The sequence below is a fragment of the Macrobrachium rosenbergii genome, chromosome 37 (assembly GCF_040412425.1).
Source record: "Macrobrachium rosenbergii isolate ZJJX-2024 chromosome 37, ASM4041242v1, whole genome shotgun sequence".
Taxonomy (NCBI): domain Eukaryota; kingdom Metazoa; phylum Arthropoda; class Malacostraca; order Decapoda; family Palaemonidae; genus Macrobrachium; species Macrobrachium rosenbergii.
The window spans coordinates 21,821,537-21,838,506 of NC_089777.1; the positions used below are offsets into that span (position 1 = coordinate 21,821,537).

At 37.7% G+C, this 16,970-nt stretch overlaps 1 protein-coding gene across 1 annotated transcript in view; it reads right to left on the minus strand.

Moving 5' to 3' along the window:
• The window catches only part of LOC136825180 (sericin-2-like), a 34,052-nt gene extending 17,323 nt beyond the window's left edge, over window positions 1-16,729 (minus strand). The window contains exons 1-2 of the mRNA XM_067081206.1: window positions 16,581-16,729; window positions 16,181-16,290 (exon numbers count right to left, since the gene is read on the minus strand). Of these exons, the coding sequence (XP_066937307.1) occupies window positions 16,181-16,290; window positions 16,581-16,729 (259 nt within the window). The remainder of the gene's footprint in view (window positions 1-16,180; window positions 16,291-16,580) is intronic.
• Window positions 16,730-16,970: the final 241 nt, after the last annotated feature.

Here is a 16,970-nt window from a genome sequence, read left to right on the forward strand (position 1 = left end):
TCTCTCTCTCTTTCTCTTTCTCTTTCTTCTTTTTACCTGCTTTCTGCCCTCAGGTTGAAGCGTCGTATCCACTGATATTTGATTGGATCTTGTTGTCGAGAGATCGCTCTATAACTCTGTATCAAAAACATTTTTTTTCTTATGCTGCGTGTTACACTCTCTCTCTCTCTCTCTCTCTCTCTCTCTCTCTCTCTCTCTCTCTCTCTCTCTTCTCGTCCTTCTTCCTCCATTTATCTTTTTTTTTGCGCGCTGAAATCTTTGTCTTTGAAGAACGGATTTCAAAGCGAACATTCACACGGTATGTTTTCAATAACATGCCTGTTCAGTGATGAATGTGTACATTCAGTCTCTGTTTTTACTCTCTCTCTCTCTCTCTCTCCCTGTTCATTCATTCTAGATAAATATATAAGAATCAGTTAGACAAACATTCAAGAGATGAGAAGCACAGGAGAGAAAGTTAGCTGACTGATTACTGATGAATTCCAGTGACTTGGCGTCGCAGCGGTTATGGAAGCCGATGCCAATTAGCTGACTTTAGGGGTAATTAGAAATCGACGTCGAATTAGCTGACTTGGCCGAAATTACAGGTCGACGTCGAATTAGTGACGGAAAATATTCAGCTCGACGTCCAATTAGTGACGGAAAATTTTCAGTTCGACGTCGTATTAGCTGACTTGACGGACATTACTGATCGACGTCGAATTGGCTGACTTTGGAGGAATTACAGATCGACGTCGAATTAGCTAACTTTGGAGGAATTACAGATCGACGTCGAATTAGCTGACTTTGGAAGAACACAGATCGACGTCGAATTAGCTGACTTGAGGGAAATTACAGATCGACGTCGAATTAGCTGACTTGAGGGAAATTACAGATCGACGTCGAATCAGCTGACTTTAGGGAAATTACAAATCAACGTCGAAAAATTACAAATCGACGTCGAATTAGCTGACTCGGCGGAAATTACAGATCGACGTCGAATTAACTAACTTTGGAGGAATTACAGATCGACGTCGAATTAGCTGACTTTGGAGGAATTACAAATCGACATCGAATTAGCTGACCTAGGGGAAATTACACATCGACACTTACTTAACTGACTTTAGGGGAATTACAGATCGACGTCGAATTAGCTGACTTAATGGAAATAGATCAACGCAGAATTAGCTGCTCCTTCTACTGCCATGCTTGGTAATTCCCTTTCTGCTTCTGTGTTTCCTGACTCAAAATATTTCTTCCTTTTTTGACGCTGAAAGTTCCATCTCTGCCCTCTTGGTTAATACTAACCGGTCTCCCTCAATACCCACCCTTCCTCCACCCCCACATTTTTCGGCCCCCTTCCCCAAACACGGGTACTTGCTGCCGAAAAAATTCTTAGCCGGAAGCAACTGAAGTAATCCAGCCATTTTTAACATTATTCAGAGCTGGATTACGTTCTTATGTATCAAGTCAAAATACAAATAAACAAATGAATAAATAAGTAAATAAAATTGCTCATATATAAAAAAGAAAGATACAAAACTAAAAGAGATTTATGCTCATTTAACGTAAAAAAAATGGTAATAGATGAATATAAAAAAAAGCTCCTTGTTGTTCTGAAAGTCAAGGCCTTAAACTTAATGGCACATCCGGGGAAACCTGAGAATTGGATAGAGGTTTTCCTCACCTCGGTACCTGAGGTGAGAAGTTGATAGTTTTCCTCACCTTGGTACCTCAGGTGAGAAGTTGACAGTTTTCCTCACCTCGATATCTCAGGTGAGAAGCTAATAGTTTTCCTCACCTTGGTGATTCAGGTGTGAAGTTGATAGTTTTCCTCACCTCGGTATCTTAGGAGGAAAGCTAATAGTTTTCCTCACCTCAGTATCTCAGGTGAGAAGTTGATAGTTTTCCTCACCTCGGGATCTCAGGTGAAAAGCTAATAGTTTTCCTCACCTCAGTATCTCAGGTGAGAAGTTGATAGTTTTCCTCACCTCGGTACCTCAGGTGAGAAGTTGATAGTTGTCCTCACCTCGGTATCTCAGGTGAAAAGCTAATAGTTTTCCTCACCTCAGTATCTCAGGTGAGAAGTTGATAGTTTTCCTCACCTCGGTACCTCAGGTGAGAAGTTGATAGTTTTCCTCACCTCGGTACCTCAGGTGAGAAGTTGATAGTTTTCCTCAACTCGGTATCTCAGTTGAAAAGCTAATGGTTTTCCTCACTTCGGTGCCTCGGGTGAGAAGCTAACAGTTTTCCTCACCTCGATATCTCAGGAGAAAAGCTAATATGGTCGACATTAACCTAAGACAGAGTAGGATTTTCATCCTAAATGACTTTCGGATTGTTTCTAAGCTAGATTAGGACAGGCGTAAATAATCAGTTTCCTCCGAAGAAAGTCTGAGCCACTCGCTATGGTTTTTTGAATGCTGACGATTTTGTACAAAGCTCTCTCTCTCTCTCTCTCTCTCTCTCTCTCTCTCTCTCTCTCTCTCTCTCTCTCTCTCTCTCGTTGTATAACTCTCAACTTTCGGTTTTAGAATAATGATGGTTGTAAGAAAGTTTATCTCTCTCTCTCTCTCTCTCTCTCTCTTGTTGCTAAGCTTTATACAACCCTTGGTTTTTTTATTTTGAATAGTTGTAAGAAACCTCTGTCTCTCCCTCTCTCTCTCTCTCTCTCTCTCTCTCTCTCTCTCTCTCTCTACAATTTTTGGTTCTAAATATTGATGGTTGTACGAAAGATTCTCTCTCTCCCTCTCTCTCTCTCTCTCTCTCTCTCTCTCTCTCTCTCCAATTTTTGGTTCTCCAATGTTAATGGTTGTACGAAAGATTCTCTCTCTCTCTCTCTCTCTCTCTCTCTCTCTCTCTCTCTCTCTCTCTCTCTCTCTACAATTTTTGGTTCTAAATATTGATGGTTGTACGAAAGATTCTCTCTCTCCCTCTCTCTCTCTCTCTCTCTCTCTCTCTCTCTCTCTCTCTCTCTCTCTCTCTCTCTCTCCAATTTTGGTTCTCCAATGTTAATGGTTGTACGAAAGATTCTCTCTCTCTCTCTCTCTCTCTCTCTCTCTCTCTCGTGGCATTCACTTCTCTTCGTCCCGTCCCTTGGGTACCTTCCATGAAACTCAGCAATACGCTTACGGTCGACAAACCCACAGAATGAAATTGGACATCGAACCATCTCATCACCAACACGTGTCTGTCCACTCCCTCTTCCGTCAAAACGTCGAATCACACCTGCGCTTCGGAAATACCTGTGTAATACCTCTGTAATTCGGCAGGTCGAAGGGTCCACCTAAAAACTTCACTTGTCCTTTCTGAGAATCATGTCGCTTCGTTTGTCTGTTTGTACTGGTTTCTTAGATTGTTTGTGTATAAGGGTGTTTGTTTATTGTTTACGTTTTAGCCATAACATAGTTTATTGTCTGGTGATGTTTACATTTACAATTTACAATATCATAGAGAATTGGTTAATGTTTTGTTGTTGAATCTTTGAGGAAGAATTTAGAATTTCTCCATTTTTCTGGTTGAAAAAAATATTTTCCATTTGTGTGAAAGATTAAAGAAATTCAATTACTTTAAGCTATTGAATATATTCCATATTTTTTTCTCTTTTTTTACCGCAGAGAATGTTTTGGAATTTTTAGCTGATGGAATTTAATACTAACTTTTTTCTAACGAAGAAAAATATTTCCTAATTTTTTTGGTACAAAATGTATTGAAATATTTAATTGTTGGAATATAATATTACCTATTTTTTTCAGATGAAGAAAAACATTTCCTAATTTTATTTTATAGAACGTATTGAAATATTCATTTGTTGGAATATAATATTACCCTTTTCTTCAAATGAAGTAAAATGTTTTCCAATTTTATCGTATTGGATGTATTGAAATACTTAATTGATGAAATATAATATTACACTTTTTTCCAGTTGGAAAAAAAGATATTTCCCAGTTTTACTTGGTAGCATATAATTATTTTCCATTTATTTTTTTAAGTCACAGGAATGAATTACAGCAGAGGATAACGCGACCAACCCAAGATATTATGAACCCAATGAATTACACAAACAAGTAAAAAATGCGCCGAAGTTTCTTCCGCGCAATCGAGTATTCTGTACAGCGCATAATCAAGGCCACCGAAAATAGATCTATCTTTAGGTGGTCTCTGTATAATGCTTTAGCAGCCGCGTTCCATGAAACTCTCAGCCGGCCGTGGCGGCCTGTGTTGTTGCGTTGCCAGAAGCACGATTATGGCTAAATTTAACCTTAACTAAAATGAAAACTACTGAGGCTAGAGAGATGCAATTTGGTATGATTGATGATTGGAGGGTGGTTGATCAACATACCAATTTGCAGCCCTCTAGCCTCAGTAGTTTTTAAGATCTGAGAGCGGTCAGAAAAAGTGCGGACGGACAGACAAAGCGGCACAATAGTTTTCTTTTCACAAAACTAAAAACAACAAGGAACTTAAAACAAAAATAAGGGAGAAAACAAAAACCCACAACCCACAAACGCGAGAGGAAAGAATTGCCGTAAATTGTGCAAAAGAAAAACCTATAGATGCAGAGAGATTGCAGAATCAACAATCAACTCTATGCAAAAATACCTGGATGAAATTATTCTCTCTCTCTCTCTCTCTCTCTCTCTCTCTCTCTCTCTCTCTCTCTCTCTCTCTCTCTCTCTCTCATCAGAAACACACACACGAAGAATTTCATCCAGGTAAAAATACCTGTATGAAATTCTTCGTGTGTGTCTGGAGAGAGAGAGAGAGAGAGAGAGAGAGAGAGAGAGAGAGAGAGAGACAAACAGAGAAAGAGAGACAGACAGACAGAGACAAACAGACAGACAGACAGATAGAGGCAAACAGAGAGAGAGAGAGAGAGAGAGAGAGAGAGAGAGAGAGAGACAGACAGATCTGAAAATAACAAAAGAAAAAGAGTCTAGACAGGAAATGAAATTTTGTAATAGGATAGAATGGCGTCTGACCGCGTTTGTTTTTCTTCCATTTTGTCTGGAGGGCATTACAAGAAATATAAGAAGCACACTAGAAAAGAGAGAGAGAGAGAGAGAGAGAGAGAGAGAGAGAGAGAGAGAGAGAGAGAGAAAGAGAGAGAGAGAGAGAGAGAAAGAGAGAGAGAGAGAGAGAGAATCTTCCCTACGACCACCAATGTTCATGAACCAGAAGTTGTACAGAACTGGGCAACGAGAGAGAGAGAGAGTTTAAAAATAAATTTCGTACAGATCTGAAAATATTTAACTTGCATTTCCATTAAAGAGAGAGAGAGAGAGAGAGAGAGAGAGAGAGAGAGAGAGAGAGATTAGGTGTGAGAATGGCCTTAGGATACCTGGCTAGAATAAGCACGTCTATCTCGATAGCAAAATTCTCAAGAATGATTGGAGAAGACTGCCTCAGTTGATTGCTATGCCTGCAAAAAGAGTATTTCATATATATATATATATATATATATATATATATATATATATATATATATATATATATATATATATATATATATATATATATATATATATATATATATATATATTGCTTTCTATTATCTATCTTATGGGGAGGCTGACGGGAGTGGTTGGCAACTAGTGCAATTGTTATATTGAAGAATGGTTATCAGAGCGAATGTTTGTAATGAAGCGTTGCTGTTAGTATGAACTTGTCGCAGAAAAGGATGATAATTATTGCAGACTGTTGCATTGGAGTATGGCTGTTTTTTTCACATTATTTTTAAGATGAATGAGGAAATGCTGTTAATGTTAACTATTAGGGCAAATTGTTGAAGTGGAGAATGGTTATTATTGTAAATTATTGCAATGAAAGACAGCTGTTATTTTTTTAATTATTGCAATGAAGGATGTCTGTTGGTGCAAATTGTTGCAGTGGAGAATGAATATTATTGCAAGTTGTTGCAATGAAGGATGGCTTTGGTGCAAATTGTTGCAGTGGAGAATGATTATTATTGCAAGTTATTGCAATGAAGGCTGGCTTTGGTGTAAATTGTTGCAGTGGAGAATGAATATTATAGCAAGTTGTTGCAATGAAGGATGGCTTTGGTGTAAATTGTTGCAGTGGAGAATGATTGTTATTGCAAGGTATTGCAATGAAGGCTGGCTTTGGTGTAAATTGTTGCAGTGGAGAATGAATATTATTGCAAGTTATTGCAATGAAGGATGGCTTTGGTGTAAATTGTTGCAGTGGAGAATGATTATTATTGCAATGTATTGCAATGAAGGATGGCTTTGGTGCAAATTGTTGCAGTGGAGAATGATTATTATTGCATGTTATTGTAACGAAGGATTGTTTTAATGCAAATTGTCGCAGTGAAGAATGGTTATTATTGCAAGTTATTGCAATGAAGGATGGCTTTGGTGATTATTATTGCGAACTATTGCAATGGAGGATGGCTGCTGTTGCAAATTTTTGTAGTGGACAATGGTTAGTTTTGCAGTTTATTTCAATGAAGGATGGCTTTTGGCAAATTGTTGCAATGGTGAACGATTATTGTTGCAAGTTATTGCAATGAAGGATGGCTATTAGCGGAAATTGTTGCAGATGAGAGAATGGTTATAATTGCAAGTTACTGCACTGAGGGATGGTATTAGCGCAAATTTTTGCAGTTGGAGAGTTGCTATTATTGCAAGTTACTGCAGTGAGGGATGGCTGTTTATTCAAACTGCTGCAATGAAGAAATACGACAGGACCCAGTTTCTCTCACCACAGGGATGCGCAACGCTTTCTCGCTCTCTTCTCAAGACATAGACAACGCTTTATCACTCAACTACAGGAATCGACCAACACTTTTTCACTTTCAAAAACAAAATCCCCAAAGTCTGCCAGTCTTGTGGTAAATCAGCAAGACTTTGTCACCAACCAATTAAGAAGTCAAGGAGTTTTTGTCACTGCAAAGCTTAAAGAATCCACTGAATTTAGTCATCCATTCTATACAAAAAATCAACTGGACTTCGTCACTCAGTTCTTTATCTCACAACCAAAGAAATAGGAGGATATATATGTACTAAATATATCAAAGACATTTTTGCCACTGACAACTATATAAATAACAGTAAAATGAAGTTATATTCTGAAAAAATACAACCAAACATATATTTCTTCACCGTCTCATTACCGTTCTCGTACACTAAAAGCCTAATACGAGAAACGTCACGGTTATTCGAACCAAGACTTTCGACATTTGAAAACTACAAATCCACAACAAAAATCAACTTCATTCTTCACTCAATTCTGTCAAACGTCTAAAGAAGTAGGAAGATGTTATGTACTAGATGTATTGAAGACATTTTTGTCGCTGGCAGCTATATAAATCCTATTGAATTTTGTCATCTCATCCACAACAAAAATCAGCTTCCTTCAGTCACTCAATTCTGTCAAAAACTAAAGAAATAGGAAACGACTTTGTCAATATCAAACCGAGAGATTCAACTCGACGTTTCGGAAAAGGGGAACCAGAACCGCCGACACGGTTTCAAATTCTATGTCCTAAAAAAAAAAAAAAAATAAAAATAAAAAAAGGATGGATTATTTGACGGAAAAGAAACTAATCAAGAAACGTCAAACATTCTGGTGTTTTCAAATGTCGAAAGTCTCGGTTCGAATAACCGTGACGTTTCTCGTATTAGGCTTTTAGTGGACGAGATAGGTAACGTGAGACGGTGAAGTTATATATGTTTGGTTGTATTTTTTCAGGATATAACTTCATTTTACTCTTATCATTATTTTTGATGTTACGAATACCATCGATGGATGGTTTCTTGTTCGTCACTTTTTCATAAGTTGTATTTCAACAGAGATCTTTCATATTCACAATTGGTCTCAGATCCCCTTTATCTGCTGAGAGAGAGCAACCAGATTCGTTGAACAGCAGCACCAATATGGAGTAAATGTTTAGCCTCGCTGTCGAACTTCTCGGTTCCAGAGGTCCTTTATTCCTCACACCGTAGGACTGTGGAACAACCTCCCTTCAGAGGATGTCGCGCAGTTGGAACTTCTGAAGTTCAAGCGAAAATGCAATGCATTACTACCCTGTGACTATTCTTCTTGCATTTTAATGCGTTTTTATCTATTTATTAATTTCTTTTTTTCTTTTTTAATAAGTGGTATCTCTTCTTTCCGTATTTCCCTTTACTTTCTCTTGCTTCTTCCTAATGAAAACCACACTCTTTGGAAGCTTGAATTTCAAGTCAGTGGCCCCTTTGGTGGGCTTGTTCTGTATGAATAGGTTTCATCTTCTGAATAATAATAATAATAATAATAATAATAATAATAATAATAATAATAATAATAATAATAATAATAATAATATGAGGGGTGTAGACCCTCTTTCAGATGGGTCTTATTGAAAAGGATGGCTGTATTTTACGAAATTATCTTATACAGTATCTTTCTATTTTCCTTATAATTCGCTTTTCAGGCTCCGCGATGTTGGCCAGCCTTTTTAATAATAATAATAATAATAATAATAATAATAATAATAATAATAATAATAATAATAATAATAATAATAATAATATACAGTCTTTTTACCATGGTCCAATTTTCCGTTGCCTTCAAAAAGGGAACAATGAAATTGCCTTGGAAACGAGAAAGTCGCTTCTCTAGTTATCCCAAACAGGGTGGTGAAGCGTACGAAAAGAAAGGTCAATCTCAAGATGTGAACAGAATCGAATAACTAATTAGTTGCAAAGAAAGTCTCGGCGAATGAATGTGACCTTGCCTAAATGCAGTTTCGGACCTATGTGCCACATTTCTCCAAATCCTGATATTTCTTAGAAGAAGGTAGAAACTAACAGCCTTATCCTCAGCACCTTTGGACTTGGTAAATTTTTGTTTTCACGCAAGAAGGAGGAAATATAAGATAAAAGGCTCATATAATAGACATGGCATTGTAGAGAATTTCTGTATTAGAAAAGGCTTGCCTGATTGCTTGTACTTCTTTTTAAGTTTTCTGTAAAGGGAAAGTATTGTGCCGGCTTTGTCTGTCCGTCCGCACTTTTTCTGTCCGCCCTCAGATCTTAAAAACCACTGAGGCTAGAGGGCTGTAAATTGGTATGTTGATCATCCACCCTCCAATCATCAAACATGCCGAATTGCAGCCCTCTAGCCTCAGTAGTTTTTAATTGATTTAAGGTGAAAGTTAGCCATAATCGTGCATCTGGCACCGCTATAGGTGCCAACAACACAGGCCACCACCGAGCCGAGGCTGAAAGTTTCATGCGCCGCGACTAATAATTTCACGGGCCGTGTCTGAGGCCACCACCGTACCGCGGCTGAGTTTCACGGGCGGCGGCTGTACAGAAAACTCGACTGCGCCGAAGAAGCTTCGTCGCATTGTTTACTCGTTTAAAGATAAAAATATCGAGTCTGGGAGAGAGTAAGAGAAATAGATCTATCTAATTCGCTTTTTTTTCTCGCTGTTCGCTTATCCCGCACTTGCAGATTAATCCCCCACTTTTATCAAATGGAATAAAATCTGGTGGCTTTCAGGTCTCGCCGGGATTGAATCTTACTTCATTCATTTGGCGTCGTTTATCGGTCGGTTTTAGCTTGAGCTGGGTTCTGCCAGAGCGGTTGTACGCGAAGTATTTGTCTGATATATTTAATCGCTGTCCTTTTAAACAAAAGAGAAGTTCGCGTGGGAGGAGGGAAGGGGAGGAGGAGAGATGGGAAGGGGAAATGGGAGGGGGAGATGGGAGGAGGAGATGGGAGGAGGAGATGGGAAGGGGATGGGAAGGGGAAATGGGATAGGGAGATGAGATGGGGATGTTAGGGGAGATGGGAAATGGAAGGGAGGAGATGGGAAGGGGAAATGGGAGGGGGAGATGAGATGGGGATGGTCAGGAGATTGGGATGGAAGGGGAGGGAGATGGGAAGGGGATGGGAAGAGGAAATGGGAGGGGGAGATGAGATGGGGATGGGCAGGGAGATGGGAGATGGAAGGGGAGGGGGACATGGGAAGGAGAGATGAGAGGGGGAGACAGGAAGGGGAGATGAGAGGCGGATAGGGGGATGGGAGAAGGAGATGGGAGGGGATGGGAAGGGGAAATGGGAGGGGAGATGAGATGGGGAATGGGAGGAGATGGGAGATGGAAGGGTGAGGGGTATATGGGAGGAGACATGGAAAGGAGAGATGAGAGGGTGAGTTAGGAAGGGGAGATGTGAGGGGATGGGAAGGGGAGATGATAGGAGGAGATGGGAGGGGGATGGGAAGGGGAGATGGGAGGGGGGAAATGGGTGGGTAATATGGAAGGGGGAGATACACATTCAGTCTTTCAGCATCAGCTTTGTAATACAGAGTAAAATAAAATCAAAAAAATTCTCACTTCTCGTCAGAAAAGATATATATTTTTTTATTCATTTTTTTTTTTCGTTATTCCACCGCGCTGTAATATTCACCGATTTCTCATTCAAAGATATCAAATGTTTCACGGCGAATAGTCAAGAAAGAGACATTATTAGGTCACTCGTTTTTGAAAACATTTTTTTTTTGTTCAGTGTGTTGATTTGCAACAGTTTGTAGATCGACGTTCACGTCGCGGCTGAGAGAGAGAGAGAGAGAGAATTGTTTTGCGAATAAACAATAATTGTAGAAATGGGAGAGTGGTGAATATGATGCTTGTGCACAACAGATATTATATATATATATATATTATATATATATATATATATATATATATATATATATATATATATATATATATATATATATATATATATATATATATATATATATATATATATATATATATGTATATATATATATATATATATATATATATATATATATATATATATATATATAATTCTAATATATATATATAATATATATATTATAACCTAACCTAACCTAACCCAACCTAACCTAACCTAACCAACCTAACCTAACCTATAACCTATAACAAAATATATCTGAAAACGACATATATATATATATATCCTATATCGGCAACGTAATATATAACGCGGGTATATTCTCGCGACCGCCATATATATATATTTTCGGCTTCGTATATATATATATTATATTCGAGATTATATATATATATATATATATATATAAATATGATATATATATATATATATATATATATATATATATATATATATATATATATATATATATATATATATATATATATCAAAACAGTTTTAAAAACCAGCGAAATCTTTTACCCACAGCTGTCACCACTGACCAATTCTTCGTGAGCTTTCTACGAAGTGAATTTCCAAACGGCATATGCCACCATAAACTACTCATAAAAAAAAGGGGTTACTGCTGGTGGCCTGGGCAATATATGGATGGATAGGGGGTCTAGCCCCAACCGCTTTTATCCCGAGAAGGGAGACTTATTCCCCCTTCTTTCTGGAGAAAGGAGCTAGTCAGCTCCGTCTCCAGAAACGGAGGGAGTTTGGAGCCAACTTGGGAAAACCGGGAGTTTTTTTAGTGACTCACTGAAGACACAGAGCAGTTGCTGGTATGAATGCGTCTCATTTTGCTATGACAAGAACGTGTGCTCGTGGGTTTTGCGCATGCGTGTCTCTGCGTGCATGTCCATCGTTCTATCTGTAGGCCTATGTCGGTTTTGTCTTTATATGCGTGTCTGGTTATATACTAACTCACGTACTCACTGAAGGCACTAACCAGTTGCTGGTATTAATGCGTCTTATTCTGCCATGCCTTGAAAGTGTGCTCGTGGGTTTTGCGCATGCGTGTGTCTGCGTTTATGTCCATCGTTCTATCTGTAGGCCTATGTCAGTTCAGTAAGCGTGTATATGTGTCTTTATACACTAACTTGCGCACTCATACTAGGCACATGTTAGTTACTAGTACTAATGTGTCTCATTCTGCTATGCCAAGAAAGTGTGCTTGGATGTTCTGCGCATGCGTGTGTCTGCGTGCATGTCGATCGTTCAATCTGTAGGCCTACGTGGGTTTTATCTTCATGTATGTTTCTGTTTATAAACTAACTTACGCACTCACTGGAAACATGATAATTACTAGTACCTACGCGTCTCATTCTGCTATATGCCAATAAAGTATTGTGGGTTTTACGCATGCGTGATTATCTGCTCGTCGAACTTTCAATCTGTAGGCCTATGTCGGTTTTATGAAAGTGTACGTGTATCTTTGTACACTAATTTACGGACTTAATGAAGGCACAAAATAGTAGTTGTATTCATGCGTCTCATCTCGCTATGCCAAGAGAGTGGGTTTGTTTGTGCGCATGCGTGAGCATGTGTCGAACGTTCCATCTGTAAGCACATGCAAGTTTTGTAATTGTGTACGTGTCTCTTTCTACACTAAATTACACAGTATTATTGGACTATAGATGGTAATTTAACAACAAATGATTACATCAGCATCTAATACTTCGTGTAACCCGATAAAGGGACGAGATTCCCTCCCGCCCCCGAAATCAAATTTCAGACGAACTTCCGCTTGACTGGCTGCAACAGCGAACAATGAACACCGGCCTTAAGCACAGAAAAATGGCGAGCGAAGGTTAAAACGCAAAGTAGCATGCGAAACAGAAACTCCATTACGAACGACCTTCGCTAAATTCTCCGAAACTCTTTGTTGTCCGGCATTGTCTCTCAAGTACGGCAATATTCGCTGGGGGCACTTTGCTGAATTGTTGTATCACAGCTGGTTTGCGTCGATATTTAATTGTGAGTAAACATGTTTTGACTTAGAGGGCCAGAGAGCGTATTTATATATGCATTCCTCGGGCGAATGAAGGACTCCCATTTCTCAAGTTTTGATTAAAACTGTTTGTTATGGGAGTTCGCGGAATTATTATGTTAATAAATGAACAGCGGTAATCTTTGTGGGGATTGTGATATTGGATGTTTCAAGGCCGTCTCCTAAGTATAGGTTGTTACGAGTTTCGCTCTATTTCTGAGATGGTGGTTTCTCTGGCGTCGCTGCTGGTGGTGGGTTGGTGATGCTGGTAATATTTTTGAGGGTTTTGAGGGTAGAATCCAGGAGTAATTCTGTTTTACTGTTGTTATTTTTTTAGCAAAACAGTAGATAGGCTGAGAAATAGAGAGAGAGAGAAAGGAGAGAGAGAGAGAGAGAGAGAGATTACAGCAAGTCCATCTGTAAGTACATGTTCCTGCTGTATATATTGTATATATATATATATAAGATATATATATATATATATATATATATATATATATATATATATATATATATATATATATATATACTATATATATATCATATATATATATATATATATATATATATATATATATATATATATATATATATATATATATATATATATATATATATATATATATATATATATATACTGTATATATAATATTAACAAAATATTAAAAAAATTGAATTCGTTAACTCCCGTATCGCAAAATCCCAAACTGCACCTACTTAACCACGTAAGCCAACCTACTGCATAAGGTCTCCCACGCATCTGATTAAAAAGAAAATTTAAAGTCAATTGAATATAAAAAAAAAAAATATCTTTTTTAACCATCATCTATTTTCTTCTGGTAACCACCTTCATTTGTTCCAAACCTCAACAGCTCGAAAGGTTGCATAAAGCGAACGTCAGCAATTTGGGACAAATCACGTTTATACATTATAAATAGGAATTTCCCCTGCCATGCGCCCTGTGTGAATGTGATGATTCCGCTCTGTGCAATAACCTTAATTACTCTCTCGTCCAATTTTAGGTCCCTCTCCTTTCCGGATATCTAATAATCGCCTTTCCAAAAATCAAGGGGCAAATTGCCCCTCCGTTCATGTGTCGTCACCTGTTTTCCCTCGATTAGAAATTTTTAAAAAAATTTTTTTATTTTATGTTATCAAAGTTTTTTTTGTTATCAGCTTATTTTATTATATATTATTCTTGTTTTCGTTATTCCCCTTTCTTAGTACGGTTTCGTTATGCCTTAACAATTATTAATTTTCTTTTTGAAGCTAAAAATTTTTTTGTTTATCATCGGTTTTATTTTAAGTTATCAAAGTTTTTTTGGTTATCAGATTCTCTTTTCAGATGTATTATTCTTGTTTTCGTTATTCCCTTTTCGTGTTGTGGTTTCGTTACGCCTTAACAAGGTGTCTTTTATTTTGTTTCCTTTGAAGGCAAAAAACCATTTTGTTTATCGTCGGTTTTATTTTTTAAGTTATCAAAGTTTTTTTTTTTCGTTATCAGGTTTTTATTTAGGTAAATTATTCTTGTTTTCGTTATTCCCTTTCGTATCATGCTTTCGTTATGCTTCAACAAGATGTCTTTATTTATTTTGTCTATTACCGGTTTTATTTTTACTGATTAAAGTTATTCTTCTTTCCATTATTCCCTTTCGTATTATGCTCTATTTCATCCTACGCCATAATTCATCCCCCTTTTTGAATTCCCTTCCCCTGTACGGGGATAGTGTCACCACTGCACTTCACATGGTGCACTGCAGGCATTACTGAAGGTTTTTTGCTGTAGCTAGGATTGTTTAATACAATTTCAATGTTACATTACCTGATATCCCATATTTCTCAATAACTAATAATTTTAGGTTGTGCTTTATACTTCTCAGTGAAATTTTCGAATTTCTAAAACTAATTTTATTCTTTTCAATTATTATTATTTTTTTTTTAGTTATATTTCAAGATTCCTGAGCTGTACTCACACTTCTGGGTCATAGTATACGGTTCCTGAGCTATGCCTCATATTTCTGGGACACACTATAAGATTCCTGAGCTATACTTCGTACTTCATCAGTTTTATCGGTGACTTTACGAGATTCCCGAGAGACATCTCATCCTGAATTCTAAATTTATCTTATATTTAATATTTATTATATAAGTATCGATTTCATATTTAGTATTTATTATATAAGTATCGATCTCATAACTCATACTTATCATTGTCAGTTTTACCTCACACTTATCAATGACTTAATCAGAATTGTTTAGGCTATTCATTATACTATCAATTCCAAATTTATCTCATACTTAACAATGACTTTATAACCTGATTTATTCCTCACGCTTGTCAGTTCCAGATTTACTTCAAACTTATCAATGACTTTATAAGAACCTGAGGTAAACCTCATACTCTTAATGGACTTTACAAGAATATCGCATTTTAATTTAAGTCAAGGTATTCAGGAACACTGATCTCGTATTGTCAATAATGTGCTTTTTATTTTCAGGTACTGTGACGTCATCGGCTTTTTCAATCCTTTTTTAGTGTTTTTGGAGGAGGGGAGACCTCAAATAAGAAGCACATTAAACCTTTCGACGACGCAAGAAAATCTGCTTGCATTTTGAAAGGTAATCACTAAATACTTTTTATTTTACCAAGGATTTAAGGTCTGAGATTTTTTTGACGTACGATTTGAAATTCCCTGATAATTTATTCTTTTTTTTTTTCCTGAGATTTAGATTGTGATAATTTTTTTTGGTGAGTGAACCAGTTTTCAAAAACTGTTTTGGCTCGTGATTAATTATTGTCAAGTTCTGAGAATTTTTTCGACCTACGATTCAAGTTCTACAGTTTTTTATGGCTGAGATTTAGATTCTTGGAATTTTGAGGGTCACTGATCTAGTTTCAAAAACTGTTTTGGTATATAATTAATTTTTAAGTTCTGAGATTTTTTTTCGACATAGGATTTAGACTCCATTTTTATGGGGGCTAAGGTTTAGATCACGACTTTCAATTTGGTTAATGATTAAGATTTTAAGAACTGTTTTCCCATGAGACTAATTTTCAAGAATTTGTTTTGACCCGAGATTTACTCTCTATTTAAAAAGGACAGAGAAAAATAGTTTGTTCTGAAACTAGTTTTATCTTGATATAATATATATACGAAGTTGGAACATTATTATTATTATTATTATTATTATTATTATTATTATTATTATTATTATTATTATTATTATTATTATTATTATTATTATTCACAGAGTATTAATATCAAAGGTTTTTCTACATTGGTTACCCGGTTTAGATTCACCTATAATATACTGAAAATACTGCTTCAAAAAGTTGCTAATACTATATACTACAGAAATTATTTGACGTGCAATTGATTTTAGCAATGCTACTGTTGAATCTCGTGGTCAGAACACAGTTGAAACCTAATTATTATTACTCACACCGTTTTATTAAAGGTGATTTCTCTACATTCGTTATTGGTCTAGATTCACCTGGCCTTATACCAACACGGGCCTTTGTCTGAAGGCGGTCCGCAAATGTAGTAAGGTGTAACAGGGTATGAAAGGAAGTAAGTGATCCGGTGTGGACCTCTGGTCTTGCCCTGCAATTAGAGATGAGTTTAGAAAAAAAAAAACTTTAAATCTACTTCTACTACATATTTCTCAGTACCGGTTCAATATTGCTTTCCAAATTCTACCTCAGAGCGCCTTTGTCTCCCAAGAACCCCCGAGAGGACGGTACGAGGAGAGTATATAAAGAATTGGAAGGGGAGGAGGAGGAGGAGGAGGAGGAGGAGGAGGAGAGAAGGGAGAGAGAGGTCCTTGTAGGCATGTCCCGCCGTGTGAGGCATTTTTCCTCCTGCCTTGGTACAAAGGGCTGAGGGAGTTAGACCTGGGGTCCCCGACATTTTGGGAACACCTAGGGCCACCTGTTTCCCCCCCTCCCCATCCTTCCCCTGCCTCCCTCTCCCCCTTCCCGTCCCCAGGTACCATCCCATCAAAGGACGGTACGTTGAGAGATGAGGTGGCACTTGTGGGCATGCCTCCGTGAGTGAGGCACTGCGCTGTTGCCAGGGTACTAATGCCTCCATCTCCTCTCAATACCGCCCCCTCCCCCTTTCCTCCCCTCCCCTCCTCCTCCTCCTCCTCCTCCTCCTCCTCCTCCTCCCTCCCCCCTAAGGTGAGTGAGGCACTGCGTTGTTGCCAGGGTACTAATGCCTCCCCTTCATCATCCTCCCTCCCCTCCCTACCCTCTTCCCCTACTCCTCCTCCTCCTCCTCCC